We start from the raw sequence: 17,268 nt of genomic DNA on the forward strand, positions 1-17,268 counted from the left end.
GTGGAGTATGTCAGGGAGGGCTTTGGCCCGTAGTCGGAATCAGGTTCAGGAGGCAAGAGATCTATTAGCAAAATCCCGTGAAGACGTTTCCTGTAAAGGCTTCTGATAACATGACTGATGCTGGAAGAAAAAGAGACTGTCTGTGCTTCAGAGGTCCCGGAGCATGCTGGAAAGCGTGCAAGACTGTGGTACGTACTTAGAAAAGCAGCTGCAGACAAGCCCGTGCAAGGAGAACACTAGGAGAACTGCAAAGAAGGTAACTAACTCTCTTGGCAAGCAAGAGGGAAGGTAAGAGAGAGGCAGCAGTGAGACCCGAGAGCCTAAAAACATGACTGATTAGAATTTCTGTTTAAAAGATTGCAGACACATGGCAGTCCTGACTGCTTACCTGGCCGTGTTTATAAGCAGAAAAGTCTCCCAGCTTGTATTTACCACTGTGCTGCAAAGACTCACTGTTTGCATTTTATGGCTGGCTGCAAACGAGTGGGTAACCACCAATCCAGTTTCTAGTTAGATTAGCCTAAATCTGCTGATTTTCTACAATGTCTCCCAAGTTCCTCTAATTCCTTGCCTTTGCCACCTTAGAAATACCCCAAACCAACTGGAAAGTAATACATTTGGCACATCAAGGCTTTGATGTCAGCTGAAAACGATGACAAACTAACCAAATTTACAAGGCACTGCTAAGGTCCCGGATTTCACTGGAGGCAGTCACTTACGTTTCATTAGAAAGGGCGCAGGTCGTTGCTGGTAAAGCCGCATGGATTGTGATGCTCTAGTGAGTCTCGGAAAGGGAGAATTACAGTAATCATCTAACTGTTCTTAACAAGCTTTCTGCTCCAGTTCTTCTACCCGAAACCTGTAAACAACTACCATGAATAAAGACTGACAAGCAAGCAATCTCTTAAGTCTTTATACATAAAATTAAGCTGGAGTCTTCATTACATAGCAATTGCCATTACATTATTTCCATGAAGAATGTTTTTTGAGTGGTCATTGAAAATGGCTAATAAAAAATATCCAAACACTGCCCCCATCCCCATTAAATTTTGAAAGTGAAGATTTCCCCCTGACATTTCTCACTGCATTCTCTTTCCTGGAAACAACAGCACTTCCTTCCCCATCACTGTTTGATCCTTTGGAGGCAAAGTGATACCATTTTGGATAGCAAGAGTCTTGGAAATTTTCAATCTTTGGGGTTTTTTCTTGTCAAACTGACTCAAATTCTCTCTGCCAAGCTGTGTACTTCTGGCTTAGATTCTTTGCTGATGGCTTGGTATGGGCGATCACATCCAGGAAATCTGCTGTTGTGATCGTGTCTAATCGGATCACGGGTAAGTTACTATTACCTAAAGAGAATTGATTAAATACTGTTACTATTACCAAAAGACGTTCTTTTATGTCCCTGCCTAATGCAACACTTAATATACAAAAACAACAGAATAAACCTAGTGAGATAAAGAAAAATTCATATTGGTGCACAGATACTGACAGTTTTAAAAAAAGGCCTGGTTTTCAGAAATGTTAGCTTAGGTAGATGCTTTAGAGATGTACAGTTAAAAACTTTTCTAAGCAGATAACAGAGCTCCACCTGCTGGGGTTAACATTATAATTTCTAGAGCTACAGCAGACCATCAGCATTTCCCAGATCAGATTCTCTCCTCAGAGCTGTGGTACCTGGCTGATGATTTTCAAGAGCATCGAAGATTTTCCTCACTGGTCTCATGGCTGCTTCCTTGCACACGAGTTTTATGTCTGAGCCGGAGTACCCATCTGTTTCCTGTAACGGGACCAGAATGATATGTTGCAGCTTATAGCCTTACAAATCGGACAGGAATGGCATTTACAAGCATATATATTTATATAAAGTATTTGTAAAGTCTATTCCTGTCTGAAATATATTTATATGCACATATATATACACATACATATTTTTATGTGTACCCTCCCCTCAACTTACATTGCTTGTTCTTAAGTGCCCACAGTACCTTGTAGGAGCAAGGAAAATACTGAGCATTTTCCTTCTGTAGGGCAACTTTCTGTAGGTCAAATAAAACCTGCCTTTCTGTGTCTGTTCCCAGCTTTCCTGTTAATAAAATAACTACATTTCCTCATTAACATTGATGAAACAAAAACTGAGCAGTATTGTCTCTGTGAACGGACGTAAAAAGGGCCAACTGGGTAAGCTGTTAGATATTTTCAAAGAATTCAGGATGTGACAAAGGGCTAAATGAAGAAAGCCTGCTATTTAGTGAATCTCTTCACTGTCTAAATGCTCTTTTCTCCCGCAGCAGTGGAGCTGTGACAAACCTTCCCTACACAATTAACTGTTCATTACCCCAAAGAATTGGAAGTGCTCCCAGCCTGCTGAGAAGAGTGATAAAATATACTGTTGCTGGAAGTCTCCCTGTATTTAAGGCTGAAAAGTTGGCCCAACAGAGAGGATCAGAATACACCATTTTGCAAGCAGAGCTGTGTGAAACCAGTGATTTCCACGGCCAGGTACGTGCCTGTGAAATGCTCAGCCCCGTGTCTCGCTGGAGCCTCAAACTGAGCTGCGGTCCTTCCCCCAGGCTCCGTACATCGCAACTGGTGTATACGGAGGTGCCGTCCCAATCCTCTGCTTCGGACCTCTTCTGCCACAACATAATCCCACCACTGTGGGTGATGTGTGTCACTCTTGCTTACGGTTCCCACCCAGAAAGACCTCAAGCACCGAGCGGGCATTGTCCCTGCTGCAGTTTTGTCTCACCTGGCCCAGCAAGCTGTAGTCCAGATCCGTTCTCAGCTCCACGCCTCCGCTCTTGCTCAGAGGCGGCAGCCAGTGCTGGATCATCACCCGCCGTGCCTCTTTACTTGGGAGGTCAACCAAAATCCTCTTCTCCAACCGCCGCAGCATGGCAGAATCTAACTCCCTGCAAGCAAACAAGGAGAGGAATCGTCTCAGTGCATCTCGTTGCGGAGACGTGGCGTTGACAGCAAGCTCCTCGCTGCAGGGACTGACATTTTTCAACCCCAACTGTAACTGTGTCAACCTAATTTTGGAGGAAAAAAAAAAAAAAAGTATTAATTATCCAGTGTATTCCTGTTCAGCATGTTAGCAATATTCTGGCTTGTGACAATGAGGCTTAACAATAACAATCACAAGTTGTAGTTATCTTCCCTGGCGCTGGTACTCATCTGCAGTGTGTCTCATCAGTAACAACCTCTCCCTTTCTCCCTTTGCTATTAAGGAGACACTACAAATTGTCTATCTGGGGCACTGTCAGGACTAATTAACTGCTACTTTGTAAGGGATGCTCAGTAGGTATAAAATACAGACTGAAGGTCTCAGATGTGAGGGCCATGTTTATGGCAGAACAAGATGTTGATCTGAGACTGCTCCTGCAATACAAATTACAAATAATACAACCACAAAGGAAAATATTCCTATAAAGAGGATCATGTGAAGGATGGACAGGCTGGATAAATGGGTCAGTGAGCCAAGAAACCATGATGCTGTCAACATCAACACCAATAGAGGTGTTTTGTCAAAACAAAACAAAACAAACAAACAAACAAAAAAGATAAAATACAAAAGATTGGGACTATTCTTCATTTTTACTTGCTTGTGATGAACAAAGGAAGCTTGAAAGAAAAAGGAATGTTTCTTTCTGTTCCTTTCTCAATGCACTTCATCATCATCTAGAAATAGTCCTTCTTGCCAGTGCCACAGATTCGATCAAGTGTCAGGAGTCCTGGTACGCCCGGCATGCCAGCTCCTCTCCAACACGTATCCAAACAGTTCATTTTAATCTAGTTTTTTTCCCCTAAGTGCTTTTCAGTTGTTTGCAGCTAATGGTAATACAACCAAACAACTAAATACAAATTCCTACTCCAGTGCATCCCTTGTCATTTGTGTAATGGGAATGGTCTACAAGTACCCCAGTCATCCATAAAATTTTCAAGAAGAAATAGCTGCTACAAAATATTTACTCACTCATAAGTCTCCAGTGCCTTCCAGGAGCTGCTCTGAGCTATTATCCTTCCAGGTGCTGTACCAATCTTTCTCTACCGGCCCCATTCAGTCACTTGTTATTTCAGTTTAAAATATAATTCAGTCCTCATACCTGCTGAGAAACTCTCATCAGAGGGAAACTCACTTCACTGTGTCTTGCGTGGACAGAAAAACAGGAGCCCTAAGCACCATTTCCACCCTTGTTGGCTGAGCAGGAGCCAGCTGCTGGAGGACTGCACCTGCAATCTGGGACTGTGGGTACACTTAAACCTGCCTCTACCCTTCCCGATTCCCTGGGTGAAATCTTTTTGCCAGCAAAGTCAACATTCAAGAAACACTTCTTGTATGAAACTCCTCTTTAATTTACAGGGAGCTCAAAGCCAGCTCAAGACAGATCTGTAGCACAGCCATAGAGATTATTTCTGTCACCTTTGATGACTGTGTCCCTATTTTTTAAAAGCAAATGCTTTCTACTGGCATAGCACATGATAAAAAGACCCAAAAACGTGCTCCCAAATCTCCATCTAGGTGCCTGCCTAAGTTTTCCACAGATCTCAGCACATCTGGCTCTCGGCTCAGTGAGAGCAGTAGCGTCCCTTTCCCCAGAAAGGACCTCTCAGTTTGGGAGAGCTTGTTCCACATGCACTAAGCCAAGGGCAATGAAAGCAAAGATGAGAAAACCGGGTCAACAGGAACTCAGAGGACAACAGGAATTCATTCAGATCCATCCCAGTACTTAACCAAGGCCTCAGAAGTAAATACCAGAGTTTGCTAATCAATGGCTGTTGGTATATTGAAATTATTATCGATATTTTTAGGCTGTTTTAAGATGCCGTCCAACATTCAGCGCAACACCTCTCGCACAAGGTCCCACCCAGAACAACCAAAGAACCATGTTAGTCCCCACTGTCTTTCAAAATGTATTTTTCAGCTCAACTTCACCTCAAAATTGCTTTGCTTGGCTGGAAATGACTACTCTCTGGCTGACCAACCCCTTGGCTGTTATTTACCTGTATTGCCATCCTCTGCATATACAGGGCAAAAGTGCTCTGGGTTTTAGAGGTGCCCACGCAGGTACCCTAAACCACCCTTGCAGGCAAAGAACAACCACAGCCACAGTCTCCGCAAATACCCTACAAATCCTCTAAATGATGGCATTTTCCGCCACTCCTCCTGCTTCAGAGCACTCCTGGGGTGTCCTCCAAGATCACAGTTCATAAGCTCCCTAGCCACGTTCTGTAAATAAGTCTGCTGATACACAGAAGTTGCTCTATTTATCCAGAAAGGTTACAGTGACCCTGCTTCTTGGCTAAAGAGGAAAATAAAGACATAATATTTTTGTTACCTAAAGTGTTTAGGTTGTTTGCTAAATTGTTTTGTTAGTGATCAAAAGCAAGGTTAAGTTACATTAAGCAGAATAGAATAATAAGCATTAAGCCAACCAAAATATTCTCTGAAATAATAGCTAACACAAGTACTAAGAAATGCTCACGAAAAGATACACAAAGCTGTACAGGACCTATAAAAGCAGGTGACTTTTCGGAGCTCCCCCAGGTTGACATCATGTGGCATCATGCCATGTCATCACTCCCAAATTTCATGAAGATAAACAAGACACCTATTTTCATTTCCAGAAGGAAGAAGGGTAACAACTGTGGTTTAGGCAGAAACTAACGAGACCTCAACAACTCCAGAAGTGAACCCAGAAACGGCAACAAGGGCTGACTGGTCCGTAATTAATCCCTGCCTAGTGCAATCATCACCGCAGTGCTCTAGAGGAAAAGGCACCAAGAATGAGCGAGCTTGCCATGCTTCCCACCTCCCATCCTCCTCTGCAGACAGCCTAGGCAGAACCCCCACCAGCTGAGGGCTTGTAGTCACTCCACGTCTTCTCCTGCTCCTCTCAGGGCTTCCCCACACCGTCCTCCACTTTCCTTCCTCGCTCTCCTCCACCGTACGTACCGTGCAACGCTGAGAGGGAGGGAAAGGGCTCACTACGGGGTAATCCCAGATCTGATTTGGGTTTCACAACCCACCTCTCCTTGAATCCATCTTGGCCACGCGCTCACGGCTCCAACGGGACTCAGCTCGGAGAAGAAGGGAAGAGTCTACCAGCCTGCACCAAAGCTTCACCCACCCTCAGGGTGGGGAGGGAGAAGAAAGCAGCACTGGAATGGAAGTCGAATTGAATGCACCAATACATTAGGAAACATTCACTACGTGGTTAAGGATCACTTTATTTCTTCACTAACGAGGCCTTTATTTTATTTAATTACGTTGAATCATTTCAACAAGTAATTTGTCAATAGAAAGTGCTTTGCTGATGAGCAGCAGGAAGCGAGGCTGGGCAGCAAGCGCTGGCTGAAGAGGAAGATCAATAGCTGCAGTGCAGCGTAAAGAGCTTTGTTTAGGCTTCTTTTCATTCATCTAAAAGCAGCTTGGTACTAATTTTTTTCATGATCAACAAATATCCAAGTTAAACAGATCTCTTGAAATCCAGCTTAATACCAAATGTTTGCAAGAACACAGGGCTGTGCTGTGAAGCCACAACCTTGAACTGTAGTACTAGGTATTCTGAAACTCTGTTGTGAAATATCCCTATGCAGCCTTACAGTAGGACTGAATGTTGCCTATTACACATAAAAATAATCTGTAAACATATAGTTGAGATCTTAAAGGGGGTTCAACCCCCACCAACCACTCTGGAAGCAGATACTCCCAAATGCCTTGAGGCTGTGAGCCTCGATGATTATGTGAGAGGCTCATGGCTTTCAGAAGCTTTCCATCCCCCTAAAACACCTTTCTAAGCATACACTCAGCCACATTTTAAAGCATATTCTCTGCGGTAGGCACATTTCTGCCAGAGAACTGAGTCATTACACTCAGAGGTTGGATTTACTTAAGAAAGGGCAAAATCCAACCTGCCCATGAGCAATGTTGAGAAAATCCAAAAGCAAATTCTAAGCTCTCAGGTATAAAACTTGCGAAAGCGGGAGCTGGCTTCTCAGAGCAGCTCAGCTGCCACCCTCGTACCAACACAAATTACCAGCTTTATGTGGCAGCAGTTCCCTCAAAATAGAAATCTTGTCATTTTGGATTTACCTTAAAAAAGCTGTGTCATTTTTGATGTTTCAAAGAAGAAATTTTGCAGAAATTAGCACTTCAGATTTGCAAAATGATCCAAAATCAAATGTGTAAAACACTCAAAACTGTATTCTGTAATTTTTGCATGACTTTCCAGAAAGAGTTTATCAGTTGCATTAAGGCAGACACACGTTAACAAGATACATGCAGGAATCTCTTTTTGCAGAAGCATACAGAGGGAGTTCAGCCTCACGCTGACATCAACACATCTCCAAGATCCCTAGATCCAGCACAAACCACATGGTGACCTTCAGACCAGTTGCCATCTCTGAACTCTTCCTCAGTGGGTTTCAAATACCCGATTTTTCCTTTCAAACCAGTGTGCAAGAGCAGAAAGACATGGATCCTCTAAAGACATCTGAACCTTTTTAATACTGCCATGCTGCAGCATTACATGTGAAGCTTAGCTACTCACAGGATAATTTAAGAGACCACGGAAAGGTGCAGTGCACTGCTCAGTTTCTCTTTCTAAAAGAGTAACGATGCTACAGTAACATAAACATTTATAGTGTATTATTAACAAACCATAAAGAGACAAATGGATTATTAATGTATTCTCTTTCAAACTTAACTGTTCACACACCCAGTAGCTATTTATTTTTCAGCATTTTCTTACACAACTGGAACATAATTAAATCAAATTCTGCTCAGTTCCTTCCACATAGATACTGTAACACAAAATGGGGTGGATTTTGTACTGATTTAAATTCATGAGTTTGTCCAAGGCATAAATCCCCCAAACCAACACACAGACTCCATTAGTATGGCTATAAAAGCCAGTGATGGCTTTGTACTTACACTGTTGGGCCAGGGTAGGAACCTGCCTAACTTGTACATCTTATTTCCACATAAATTTTAGGTGCCCACACAGCCACTCTCCTACTTAAAGAACCTGAAAACCCTGGGCAGGCCATAGAGAGGCAGATGAAAGCCTCTGAATATGTTGCCACTTTGGCACTTGAATTTCAATAGGTAAGATGTCTGCCTGGTGGCTCTCAGAAGCACTCTTCCTTGACTGGATGGGAAACACAAGGTTTTGCATTAGGAAAGAAAATGCAGAGAGAAAGACAGGGCTTGTAGAAGGAGGTGGACTGGATCTCTTCTGTGATGGACAGAAACTCCAGCCTTTACATCAGAGAACTGTCTAATTCTCAAGTGAGTGCTTAGGTATTTATTTTAATTTATTTTTAATGAGGGATACTGAAGGGTAACACACTGCCTGTTTGTATGCAGCAACTATGCCTCTATACCTAACTTAGATGACCACTCCCCTTAGGCTTTCTTACATCCAGAAGAGAGAAATACTTTGAATTACTCTCATGGTACCTAGATTAGGCCTCTGCTTTGATTTACAGCATCACAGAATGGCTGAGCTTGGAAGACATCTCTTGGAGATCATTTAGTCCAACCCCCTGCTCAAATCAGGGTCAGCCAGAGCAGGTTGCTCAGGGCCACATCCAGTCAGCTTTTGAGCATCTCCAAGGATGAAGACTCCACAGCCTCCCTGAGCAACCTGTGCCAGTGTTTGATCACCTGCTCTTGAGGTTTTATGAGATTCCTGCGGGCTCATTCCTTCAGCCTGTCAAGGTCCCTCTGAATGGCAGCACAACCCTCTGGTCTATCAACCACTCCTCCCAGTTTTGTATCATCTGCACACTTGCCGAGGGTGCACTCTGTCCCATCATCCAAGTCATCGATGAAGATATTAAACAGCCCTGACGACCCCTGTGGGTCTCTCAATTGCTGCGAATTGCTGCATCTGTTGTTTCGCTGTTGACTGTCTCACAGCAAGAGAAACTTGCCTTCTACCTTAGGTGCCAAAATTATGCAATGTGAACACTGCCCACAAAGTTCATGAAAGATGATGGACTGGGGTAAAACACCCTTTTGTTCATCATGCAGGAAATTCTGTATGGCAGAGCCATCCACAGAGCCATGGAGACTTGGGGACCCACATCCTTCTGTGTGTCTGAAGGACTCGGGCTTCTCAGCACTAACATGTTTTGAAATGGGTCAGGCTTACAGGCCACATGGGACTGAGTCAAAATATTACTTTTGGGCCTCAATTCTGAGGCACCAACATCACTTCTGTTGTTTAATTCTCTTTGCCTGTTCCCTTGGCCTTTCAGCCTGGCCTGCCAAAAAGGGGACCAGCTGAGGAGAAGAATAAAGCATAACCAGAAACTTTGTGAGAGAACATTAGGTGGTGTGTCATGACCGAGAAGTGTGTTTGTATGTTATACAAAACAAAATATGCACTAAGAGTTGAAGCTTTTTTTACAAGTATCCAAAAGCAAGCAGCTGTGGATACACATGCTGTGTGATTCAGATTTGGACGCTCCCTACGGCCAGCAACAGCCTGCTGATCACAGCCCAGAGCCCTCCAGTCACACAGACAGGCTTTTCCAACACATCTCCCCATGGCAACCTCATGAGAATCAGCCAAAAATCACTCATCGTGAAAAATAATCCAGGAATGAAGCCTGTGGTTTTGTGGGTGCAGAGCCCTCACTTGCTCCCAGCCAGTTTTGGATGCCCTGTTCTGTGGCTGTCACAGTACAAAGCTGGGCGAGCATCGTATCAATGAACAATGTGCCTTTCAGTCAAATTTCAAGTATCACTACTTGAAATGCTGCTGAGCTGCTGCTCCCACAAGGTCATTCCTGGGAATACCTGCCATTGGGCTCCTACAGTTTGTAGTTCCCTGGAAACAGGACTGCTGTCTTCAGACTCCTAGCTTCACCAACTCTACATGTGAGAGGTGAATAAGCCCACTTAGGTCTGCATGCCTTTAGGGACACGGATATCAAGAAAGACCTCAGTGCTATGATGATCAGCAGACTGCAGAAACATTAGCCGTTCAGACAGTCTGCCCCCAGCAGACACCTTATATTTCTCTGCTTCCTGTATACTTCAGGGAAAGGAAGAAAAAAAAAAACCCTTCTTATACCTAACTCATCTTTTTTGCAGACATTTGCATCCAAGGCTGTCCCTCACCAAACAGATGATTTCACGATTTACTTTGCTGAAGTTCCCCTCTCTGCTTTCAATGCACAGATTTCTCTGTAGGAAAATATGATCTTCCACTGAAGATTTCACGATCAGTAGCCCAGGGACAGGGGGAATCTTGGGGCAGGCAGAAATCCACAGACTAATTCCAGACCTATGAAAACTAACTTCAAAACCAAGCCCATCATCAATGGGCTTCAATTCCCTGTACAGGTGTTGGCTTCTACTCTGTAAGATTATTAATGAGCTACAAATCAGACTGTTAAATAATAGCTGTGCTTCACCAAGAGCCGTTGTTTTCCCCATGTTCTATTTGCAACCATTTGATGATGTTTTGTATGAAAGAAAAAGCTATACTACACTAGTTCAGATGAATGATCAAGCCAGATCAACATGCTGCCATGGGAGACGCCGTTCAAGGAGAGCACGAGCTGGCCATTTTCTGCCATCTGTTGGACTCCCCCCAGCATCCACAGTTGTCGTACTACAAATGTTACCTCCCTACCTCATCCTCTCCTGTCTGTCTTGTTCTCAATATGTGTCCTGCTCATTTTGAGAACCAACATGATGAAGTGCCCTAGTTCCAATCCCAAACCGTTTATTCTTCTATTCTAAATCATGTTAAAGAAACTTTAGAATTTTGCCCCTCAACTTTTAAAAGTCACATTTGATACCGATAAAATCCAACATTCCTATTTGTGGAGTATCCTTCTAAGCACTAGATGTTTTAAGCACCTTACAGTTCCAGGCTGAAACCCTTCTTAGCTTAAACATAGTAAATAACTTGCCTATAAAGTCAAATACTCCATTTTAAATATTAGCAGCTGGTAGCACCAGCATATGTTGACTTTATTATGGATTATTCTCATGTGGCACAAATAGCAAGAATTGTAGAGTTTAAAAGTAAAAGCTCCAAATTAATCTTTAAATGCTTTAACCAAATATCAAGGCTTTTCTGCAAAAGTCTAAATAAAATCTTTATCTGTGCTTAGAAGCTCATGCAAATGTATTCAAAATGTACTCTCTGGATCTCTTACCATGGCAGATTGGAAGCTGCTAAAACAAATACAAGATCATCAGATCGGGCCAAGCCATCCATCTGTACCAGTAATTCTGTTTTCATCCGCCGACTTCCTTCATGTTCACCACTACCAAGATTCAGAGAAATATTATTTGCTCAGTGCATTAAAGTAATCATCTTTATTTATACAGTGTCATTCACAGCAACTGAGCCCTTGTCACAGTTTTGCCCCAGTTCAAAGCATGATTAAGCTCCATTAGCTAACATCTAAGCATTAAAATCAAGCTTTCTAATGATTACTTAAATGGACTCTTTTCAGTGCATTAAAGTGAGGAGAATTCACTATTACTGAAACCAAAGAAAATTTTTTTTTTCTTCAGATTAATCTCCATGCAGTGTTGATGTTTACTGGAAAACAGCTAAGGCTTTGATTGATCGATCTATGTAGGAGAATTTTTATAATGTGATAGTTGCCATTAAATAACTAATACACCTACCTATATCAGGAGAACTACTGGCATTTTTCTGTGAGTTAACTTTAAGCGGCCACATGAAGATACACCTACTACTGAATTCAATATTTTGCAAAATGTTCTATCAAAAGCAAACAGAAAAATATGCCAAACTGAAATGTATTTAAAAATGGGGCAGAAACCACACAGAAAGGATCCTTCCTCAAAAAGAGAAGGGGAACTTAAGCAAAGTGCTAAGAATGCTGGCCCTGATCCAGGTAACCAATTTTGCAGGAAACCAGTTTGAACCCTTGGTCCCAGATGTGGAGTTCTTGGAAACTCCTGGATCAAACCCAGAGAAAACATCAGGGCCTTAGATGGTAAGAGCTACAATTCAGGTTTAATGGCTTATTTCTGCAAAAGCATCCACACATCAGTGCCAAGTCAATATTTAATAAGGATATGTTAAAATAACAACATAATCTTAGATAAAAATCCTTATTAAAATATATAATCCAGTGATGTTAATGAGAGCTTTTAAAAGTATATATGAAGGCAAAATTTGGCCTATAATTTGTAGCTATTAACTGACAATTATTACAAGCTGTATCTTTACGATATAGCATATTCTATTTATACATCTTTGTAAGCATATAATTTACAGTACATAAAATCCACTGTAATGGGCTCCTAATGGTTGTAACAATATTTTTATATTTCTCCTGCTTCTTCCCCAGCCCTAACCTTTTCAATTTGTTTTTAACTATAAACTGTCTACACCATGGATGACAATAATAACATCCTCCCATTCCTGTACCTGGTAGTCCTGACAATACCACCAAAATTTGTCTCATTAATGAAAATGCCATTCCACCGTCTACACTCCATCTTACCCTGCTATGCCTAAGCCTGTCCAAAGTGTCACAAAATCAGCTGCTTCTTACTCGCCTCCAACAAGTCATCTGTTGTTTCCCCCCCACTGCCTTTATTTCCACTTCAAATCCTGTATTTTAAACTACATCACCACTGGTTATACACTCTTGCACCTCCCTCCTCAGAGTCTTGCTGGACCCATAGTCCCTTGCTAATCTTCACACAACCTATCTTTCACGCTTGCTTCTCTACTGATCTCATCTACTGTGAATGAAACAACCACTACATCTAGCCCTTTAAATGCCCATAGCGTATGCAACACTTTCATGAAGCGGTACTTTTGGAGCTGACAGGCATTCTGACAATAGCACACTGCGAGGCTCCTAAAGTTGACAACAGAACAGAAGAAAAATTGCTTAATAAAAAGTCAAGAAAATTACCATTATCACTCAAAGTAATTATAATGGCAATAAAATCCAAAAGACAAGTCTTCCAGGGGCCCAATCATGCTCCTGTTGAAGTTTATGGAGTAGCCTCAGGCTTCAGTTTAGCTAAGATTTGTTTCTAACAGGTACACTCTATGATTAAACATTGGTCAGCACCTAAACACACACACTATTGAAAAGATGCAGTAAAAGGGGGACAAATATTCTCCCAGAGCCACAGGAAGTGGTCTCATCAGTTACCCAGAAGCAGTGCCTCTCTGACTCATAACTGACTCCAGCTCATCCAAGAAAATTGTGGAAGGAGCATGGTACCGGGCAAGCTCAAATAACACCTGTTTAGAGAGAAGAGGAAATGTGAAAGAAAAGATAAACTAACACAAAAAGGCATTAAGGGCCACTGGCACAGAAGATAAGTAACAGCACCCACATTCCAAACTTCTAGGACAAAAAGGAATATCTGTTGGGAAAAAGCTCTGGGTAGGCTGAGGGTCCCCGAATCCTTTCAAATTCTGAAAGGTTTGTAAAGGAGTTATAAAGAACACAGCCTTGTAATCCTGTCTTTATATGTCAATCTTTCTGGCTAAATCCTATCAGAGTACCCTGTGAATAATAGGATAGAAGAAAATGATCCATCAGAGGATTCTGGGAACTCCTAAATTGTTATCAGAGATTAAACATCCATCTTTTGTTGTTGCTCCATTTGTAGTTTTTTTAAATAAGGATTTGAGAAAAAAAATTTACAAGTCAGCTGAACCATAATGAAACAAAATGGACTGATTCTCTTGATAAGAATCAAGCAGTTCTTTTGTTTTTCCTGGTGAAAACAAACATAAACTGCTTGAATAATCAAGATTAAAAAAATGGAATATTAAGCTGACAAAAAATCTGGGTGTGCCCTTTGGATAAGGAAGTTTCATCTATTTTTCTGTAAACATGGAGTGGCTTAAATTAGCAGTAAGAACATATTGTCGGTTCTTCTTCAGTGAAGGGTTCTTTGAGTTTTTAAATAAATATCACTAACAATATATATTAATCCAGCACTTTTTGATATGAACACTTAAAAAAACAAATTAAAAAAGACATATATTATTCTCTCTACACTTTGGATATGAAGCACAGGGTTTAAATTATTTGCTCAGAGTCACAAATAGTCCATGACCAGCCTACAATTTTACTACAAATCTAAAATATAAAATCACACCAATACAGCTGAGAACTGAGGAAAACAGGATGAGCAGACATGCCCCCACATGACCACAAAACCCACGTATACTTCACACTTCAGAAGACTCCTGCACCAGCCTCATGTGATTTTAGGATATAAATTCACACAATACTTTTCTTAGAGCTGTCCTGATCCACAATCTTATTTCATTTTTGGATTCTGCCAAAAACTCAACTAAGGGTAAAATGCCACAAGTTCAATATCATTGCAAATGCTGCAGCATGTTCACAAAAACCTTTTGGATTATGGTGTCAAAAACCAGACTGTCCCATCTCTACTCCTGCCAGAAGGGAAACTTCTAGGAAGCTACTGAGACAGATGTCAAGAGGATCAATAACATAGGAGGTGAATGTCAGAAGAAAAATGTGCCATTTTAAAGGACAAAGGACACATGAAGAATAATTACGTTGCAGACAGAGCCTAAATTTCAAGACAGATTAACAATGCTTGTAGTGCCATTTGCCAAGTGCAATCTGTTACGATTATTCATTTTCAAGAGCTCTGTATCTATCCAAAGTGTAAGAGATGAGCGTAAAGGAAGGCTAAGAGCCTGTGGATTTCTTACACTGAAATGGTGGACATTATGGAGAGATTAGGATGGGCACCTCAGGGCAAGGATGCTAAACCTGAATCCCCCAATTTTTTTATACCATAGTTGAGCCATGCATGCTACTTGCTAATCTATATGCAAAAATACTTTACCAAACTACCTTCTTTAAAACAACATTACGTCTGCATTTGACCATCAGATCTTTGTGACAATGGAATTTTTTGGCAATTCTGTGCCCTGAAGACTAAGAATAGTAGGGAACTTGGGAATCCAAACAACATTTTGTAGGGAGCCTATGAGCCAACCCTTGCAGAAAGGATGTCAAGCACTTTGAAGGGGTCACTAAGCAAACACTATTTCAGTTAGGAAGCCTGCTTGCCTGTCTGTTAGTCAGTGAGTAAAAAATTTTTGCTGCCTTCAGGACATCTGCTTCATCTCACATCACAGAACTAAAATTCCACAGCAAGAACCCATTGTGAGACTTCTGCAGAAGTGATGTCATTCCCATTTTAAGAACTAGATACAAGCAGAGTCACATGTTTTGTCCAAGACAGGAAAGATTATGAGTATCAGAGGAATACATACTTTCCAGTTCTGTGTTAAACTCCAGTTCTTTAAGTGGGAACCTAATATTTATTAAAGTATAACAAATGAGATAATAATTCTTACCCGGACAAGTTTTTCTGAATCACCCCTCCATTTGCTGACAATGGTGGATGCTGATATGTTGAAAAAGGTTGTATTGCACTCTGTGGCAACAGCCTTAGCAAGCAAAGTTTTTCCAGTACCTACAAACAACAGCATTGAAGAAATTCATTCTCTAAAGAAATATAATGTAAATGTTTGAATACTTCCCCTCATCCTACTACCAGTCAGATAAAAACAGTAAAATAGAAAAAGTCATAGAATCATTGAATGGTTTGGGTCAGAAGGGACCTCTAAAGGTCACCTAGTCCAACCCCCTTGCCATCAGCAGGGACATCTTCCACTAGATCAGGTTGCTCAGAGCCCTGTCCAACCTGACCTGGAATATTTCCAGGGATGGGGCATCTACCACCTCTCTAGGCAACCTCTTCCAGTGTTTCACCACCCTCATTGCAAAAAATTTATTCCTTCTATCTAGTCTCAATCTCCCCTCTTTTAGTTTAAAACCATTACCCCTTGTCCTATCGCTACAGGCCCTACTAAAATCTCTGTCCCCATCTTTCTTCTAAGCCCTCTTTAAGTACTGAAATGCCACAATAAGGTCTCCTCGAAGCCTTCTCTTCTCCAGGCTGAACAACCCCAGCTCTCTCAGCCTGTCCTCATAGGAGAGGTGCTCCAGCCCTCTGATCATTTTGTGGCCCTTCCAGGATTGTCTGGAGAAACTCAGGTAATACAGCATCACAAATGCATTCCCCAAATTCTGAAGTACCATGTGCTGAAATGGTCAGATGCCGCCTGCGGCAAGTACATCTAAACATTCACAGAAGCAAATGGAGTTTACTGCAGCGACAGCCTTTGCAGCCTGACGCAGGCGGTACTTGTGCCCTCTGTCCTCTCTCAGCCACACTCATGGTGGTAGTGCTTGTGTCAAAGGGGAGCAGAGGGAGCACTGAAGCTGTGCTGACATGGAAAACACTCAGCTAGCACAGCAGAGGGCAAAGCTTCCACCTCATTTCCAAAATAACCCCCAAATGCAGAAGAAAGGAAGGTAATTTTCCTTAAGAAGGTGAGCTCATACCAGATTTATTCACATTTCATAAGATCAGGTCACGCCAAACTTGATTAATATGGTCCAAGCTGAGTAAAAACAGAGATATGAGTTCTAACTCCCTGAATTGTTAGTATAAGCACTGTTTTTGGAAGATTCAGCAGTAGAAATAGTCAAGGGTTGTGAGAAAGGCAAACAGGCAGGTCTGAGCAGCAGAGACAGATGTAATCATCCAACATTGTCTCCTTTTATTTCACATTACGGAACATGTTCTTCATTAACACATTTGATCTAATTAGCATCAATGATTTATCCATGGGACAAAACCAGAAGCAGTGGTAAACAAACGGATATGGTACAAAGCTCTCCATACCTGGTGGTCCATACAGCAATAATCCTTTCCAAGGAGACAGAATGCCAGTAAACAGCTGTGGGTACTGTGGAAACAGAAAAGGAATTCAGGGATTAAAAATGTATCATCTATACAAAATGCAAGGGATTCTAACCCCTACCTCCACTGCTCCTAACGCATTCAGGAAACCTAAGAAATTTGAAGAGAGGGGGATAAAACCCCTCCAAAATTATATAATATATATGATCAGAGTACTGAGAAAAAGACTGTATTTACTATTTGAAATCTGTTTTAAGTGAATTCTTCAAGTGCAATTGGTTTGGTATTCTCTTCTATAAGTCATTTTCCATTGAATTAATATAGGCCAAATCCAGCACCTCTTACATTGCCAAAGGTGCCAAAGAATAGGACCCAACGCTTATAATTTTAATATTAAAAGGTCATTTTCCTATAGGAGAATGTGTATGCCGTTGTCAGATGAAACAGGATCGGGAATAGTTCTAACA

General features: G+C 41.6%; 1 protein-coding gene across 2 annotated transcripts in view; it reads right to left on the bottom strand.

Annotated features, from left to right (window-relative positions):
* Positions 1 to 761: 761 nt before the first annotated feature.
* Positions 762 to 17,268, bottom strand: part of KATNAL2 (katanin catalytic subunit A1 like 2) — a 32,222-nt gene continuing 15,715 nt past the window's right edge. For both annotated transcript variants that reach the window (XM_075019543.1, XM_075019542.1), the window contains exons 10-16: positions 16,784 to 16,847; positions 15,387 to 15,505; positions 13,183 to 13,274; positions 11,188 to 11,298; positions 2,753 to 2,915; positions 1,678 to 1,780; positions 762 to 1,349 (exon numbers count right to left, since the gene is read on the bottom strand). In XM_075019543.1, coding sequence (XP_074875644.1) covers positions 1,210 to 1,349; positions 1,678 to 1,780; positions 2,753 to 2,915; positions 11,188 to 11,298; positions 13,183 to 13,274; positions 15,387 to 15,505; positions 16,784 to 16,847 — 792 coding nt within the window. In that variant the 3' untranslated portion in view covers positions 762 to 1,209. The remainder of the gene's footprint in view (positions 1,350 to 1,677; positions 1,781 to 2,752; positions 2,916 to 11,187; positions 11,299 to 13,182; positions 13,275 to 15,386; positions 15,506 to 16,783; positions 16,848 to 17,268) is intronic.

This window comes from Buteo buteo, chromosome Z, assembly GCF_964188355.1.
Source record: "Buteo buteo chromosome Z, bButBut1.hap1.1, whole genome shotgun sequence".
NCBI lineage: Eukaryota > Metazoa > Chordata > Aves > Accipitriformes > Accipitridae > Buteo > Buteo buteo.